This window comes from Bidens hawaiensis, unplaced genomic scaffold (genome assembly GCF_021521415.1).
Source record: "Bidens hawaiensis isolate Kalapana, Puna unplaced genomic scaffold, B.hawaiensis_p1.1 tig00025180_1, whole genome shotgun sequence".
NCBI classification, from domain to species: domain Eukaryota; kingdom Viridiplantae; phylum Streptophyta; class Magnoliopsida; order Asterales; family Asteraceae; genus Bidens; species Bidens hawaiensis.
Window position 1 is genome coordinate 294,256 of NW_027494005.1, and position 4,016 is coordinate 298,271.

The following is a 4,016-nucleotide window of genomic DNA, read 5'->3' on the forward strand; positions in this document are numbered from 1 at the left end:
ATATTAGATCATATATATTAGTTGTTCTTGTAAACAACTACATAAAAGACAACGACGCAACAAAATTCCTAATTTCTTACGGTTAAATCATAAAGTATTAACATACTACATAATAACAATTAGTTAAAATAAAAACTAAAAACAAAAAAGCTATCTTTTTTTCACTTTTGACCTAGGGCAGAGCAAAATCAGAATTCAGCCGTCACTCTTATGTTACAACTTCTCATTAACACTTTTTTGGTATTTCTTTTCCTATTGTGGCCCTAGCTCTCAAGACAATATGAAGTAAGATAGCTTTTTTGTTTTTAGTTTTTATTTTAACTAATTGTTATTATGTAGTATGTTAATACTTTATGATTTAACCGTAAGAAATTAGAAATTTTGTTGCGTCGTTGTCTTTTATGTAGTTGTTTACAAGAACAACTAATATATATGATCTAATATGGAACTTATTTTGTTATGTAATTGATTGCGATAATTAATTTTATTAATTTTGTATGTAGAAACGCTTTTATCAAAAAGTATTTTGGTAACACACCCAAATCAAGTATAGAGACTCCATCAAGTTCGCCATATGCCAGTGAAAATAATAATAAAAGAAGTCGAGAAGAAGTTGAAGTGTCGGAAGATGAAATTGTTGGTGACCCAGCCTTGCGCAAACCAATTAATGATTATTCAATTAATATCTGAGAGGAAGTAAGGAGACGTTATATAACGAAAGGTGCTTGCCAACCAAAAGGTCATAATTTTCCCAAAACACAAATTTGTGGACAATTGAGAAAGTTTCAAAAAACATGGTTTGGTCGTTTTTGTTGGTTAGAATATAGTGCATCAAAAGATGCGGCATTTTGTTTGTGGTGTTATTTGTTCCCTACCGGTAATAGACATGGGGATGAAGTCTTTATCAACCATGGTTTTAGAAACTGGAAAAAGGAAATTGAAAATTTTCGTGATCATGAAGGAGGTCAAAATAGTAGACATAATCATGCTAGAGTTCAGTTTGAGTTATTTAAAGATCAAAGGCACAATCTAGACAATGTATTGTCACAACAGTGTAAGCAAGATGAGATTGTTTATCGTGTTCGGTTAACCGCTGTTGTTGATGTGATTCGATTCCTTTTAAAACAAGGTTTGGCTTTTCGTGGGCATGATGAGTCTATAAGCTCTAATAGTCGAGGTAATTTTATTGAACTTGTAAAATGGTATTGTGAACGTAATGATGAAGTAAATAAGGCGTTTAATTCAAAATCACATGGAAATAATCAGTTGACTTCGCCTAAAATCCAAAAAGAAATAGTTAATGCATGTGCTGCGGAGGTAAGAAAGATTATCGTGAACGAGATTAAAGATAAGTTTTTTTCTATTTTAATTGACAAGTCTCGTGATTGTTCTATAAAAGAGCAAATGGCAGTGGTTTTGAGATATGTGGATGATGTTGGAGAAGTGATTGAACGGTTTGTTGGGGTAGTGCATGTTACCGACACTTGTGCATCATCTCTAAAAAGTGCTATTGATAATTTTTTTGCAAAAAATAATTTAACAATGTCTAAAGTTAGAGGTCAAGGTTATGATGGAGCTTCCAATATGCGTGGGGAGCTAAATGGATTGAAGCAAAAAATTTTAGCAGAAAAAAAATGTGCATTTTATATACATTGTTTTGCACATCAGTTACAGTTACAATTGGTAGTCGTGGCCACGTCATCTGAATATGCATCTGTAAGTTCTTTTTTTGATTACCTTACAAAGATTGTGAATATTGTTGGAGCTTCACGTAAAAGGAAAGATTTGATTCGCAAAAACAACATGATGATTTTGTGAAACGAATTGAGACGGGTGAAGTATGTACAGGAAAAGGTAAAAACCAAGAAATGAGTTTAGCCCGAGCCGGTGACACTCGTTGGGGTTCCCATCTTAAAACTATACTTCGACTTTTAGACTTGTGGAAACCAGTGAGAGAAGTGCTTATTGCTTTGTCAAGAGAGGGCATTGATGCAAAAACTCGAGGCATTGCGCTTGGTATGGCTGAGAAAATGGAAAACTTTGAGTTTGTCTTTATTGCTCATTTAATGGTAAACTTATTAAGAAAGACAAATGACTTGTCACAAGCCCTACAGTTGAAAAATCAAAATATTGGTAATGCGGTTCGATTGATTGAAGATATGAAATATGATATAAAGAAATACAGGGATGATGGCTGGGAGGAGCTAATGAATGAAGTCACCACATTTTGTTCTAAAAATGAAATTAATATGCCTAATATGGAAGACCTCATTCCAGGGCGAGTTAAAAGAACAATTGATGATGAGCCACAGACATATCTCCATCGTTTTCGCGCCGATATTTTTTATCAGGTTCCTTATTCTTATTTATTTTTGTTAACAAACTTCAGCTTATAACATTTTTTTCTAGAAAATTTATATATTTTATTTCCACATGATTCTAGGTTGTTGATCTTCTTCTTAATGAAATGAATGAGCATTTTACTAAGGCAAACTCGGAGTTGCTTACATGTATAGCGTGTCTTGACCCTAGAGACTCATTTCAAACTTTTGACCGTGAGAAGTTACTACGACTTGCTAAGTTATATTCGGATGATTTTAGTGGCTTTGAGCTTGGTCAACTAAGGATACAACATGATCGGTACATTTCAAATATGAAAAGCAATGAAGTTTTTTTCGGTCTTCATGATATCGAGAACTTGCAAAGAAAATGGTTCAGATGAAATATCATATTACATATGACCTCGTCTATCGACTAGTTGAGTTGGCTTTGGTTTTGCCGGTTGCAACAGCTACCGTCAAAAGATCATTTTCCGCAATGAAGTTTATCAAGACTGATTTACGTAACAAGATGGGTGATAATTTTCTCACAGATGCATTGGTGTGTTATGTAGAAAAAGATATATTTGCAAATGTAGAAAATGAGGCAATTCTACATCGATTTCAAGCTATGGGACCTCGATGATGTCAGTTGCTGGCTATCGGTAAAAAAAGTAAGTTGTGTACACCATTGAATTACGAATGTAAAATAATTATATTACGACCCCCCATTTGGAATTTTCTGGTTCCGCCACCGCTTCTGGTTGACAAATCTCAACGTCAGTAGTTTGTTAAATAAAGGTCAAAATAATGAGAAATTGTCTACAACTATGGTGTTAATATGCTTATGTGTTTAATCTTGATTTAAGCATGCTATGTGTTTAGTTATAATTTGAATATGCTTATGGCACCCACATTAAACTTAGGGGGTGTTTGGTAGAGGGATTTGATTGGGGAGAAATGGAATTAGAAATATTTCTTTTGTTTGTTTTCCACTTTTCATTTCTATTTCTCTAAAACTAGAGAATTCCATTTCTCTTTAAAACAAAGAGAAATCCATTTCTCAGCAGCCTCCTCATAGCATGTCACCACCTCGTCTCCGACCACCACCTCGTCTCCGGCCACCACCTCGTCTCCAAGTCTGCAACCGCCACCTCGTCTCCAAGTCTGCAACCACCACCCCGTCTCCGCCGTTCGCAGTGGTGAACACAGAGATGGTAACCGGTTGTAGGTTGTAGGTGGTACGGGTGAACGGAGATTAGGGTTTCAAGTGGTGGTTCGTGGTAGGTTAGGGTTTTCAGATGGTCGGGTGATTGTGGTCGCAGGTGGGTGACAGTGGTGGTGGAAATCGGCGGTGGTTGCAGGTGGCTTCTGATTATCATCATCATCATCGCCACCACAACCACCACCACAAAATCTCCAAAGAGGCAGTGATGACAGATCTGAGCCTCCTTTTTCTATATCTTATGTTCCAAAAATTTGAATCTTTTTAATTTCTTGTGTACTGTGGTTGAAGAAGGGGGTTTGGTGGCGGCAGCCGGTGGTGGTGGGCTGTGGTTGAAGAAAGGGCTGTGGTGGTGGTGCTGGTGGTGTGGGGCTGTGGTGGTGGGGCTGTGGTGGTGGTGCTGTGGTGGTGGTGGGGCTGTGGTGGTGGGGCTGCGGTGGTGAGTGGTGTCAGGTTGGGTGGAGGTGGGGTTG

At 37.0% G+C, this 4,016-nt stretch overlaps 1 protein-coding gene across 1 annotated transcript; it reads left to right on the forward strand.

Moving 5' to 3' along the window:
• Positions 1-280: 280 nt before the first annotated feature.
• Positions 281-2,722, forward strand: LOC143571005 (uncharacterized). Its single transcript, XM_077056520.1, has 5 exons — positions 281-285; positions 504-640; positions 821-1,716; positions 1,779-2,351; positions 2,444-2,722. The coding sequence occupies exons 1-5, from the start codon at positions 281-283 to the stop codon at positions 2,720-2,722; spliced, it is 1,890 nt and encodes a 629-aa protein (XP_076912635.1).
• Positions 2,723-4,016: the final 1,294 nt, after the last annotated feature.

Coding starts and splice junctions, on each gene's coding strand:
- LOC143571005 (XM_077056520.1), top strand. Junction 641..820: donor GTCGGAAGATGAAATTGTTG/GTGACCCAGCCT, acceptor TTTGTTGGTTAG/AATATAGTGCATCAAAAGAT. Junction 1,717..1,778: donor CGTCATCTGAATATGCATCT/GTAAGTTCTTTT, acceptor TTCACGTAAAAG/GAAAGATTTGATTCGCAAAA.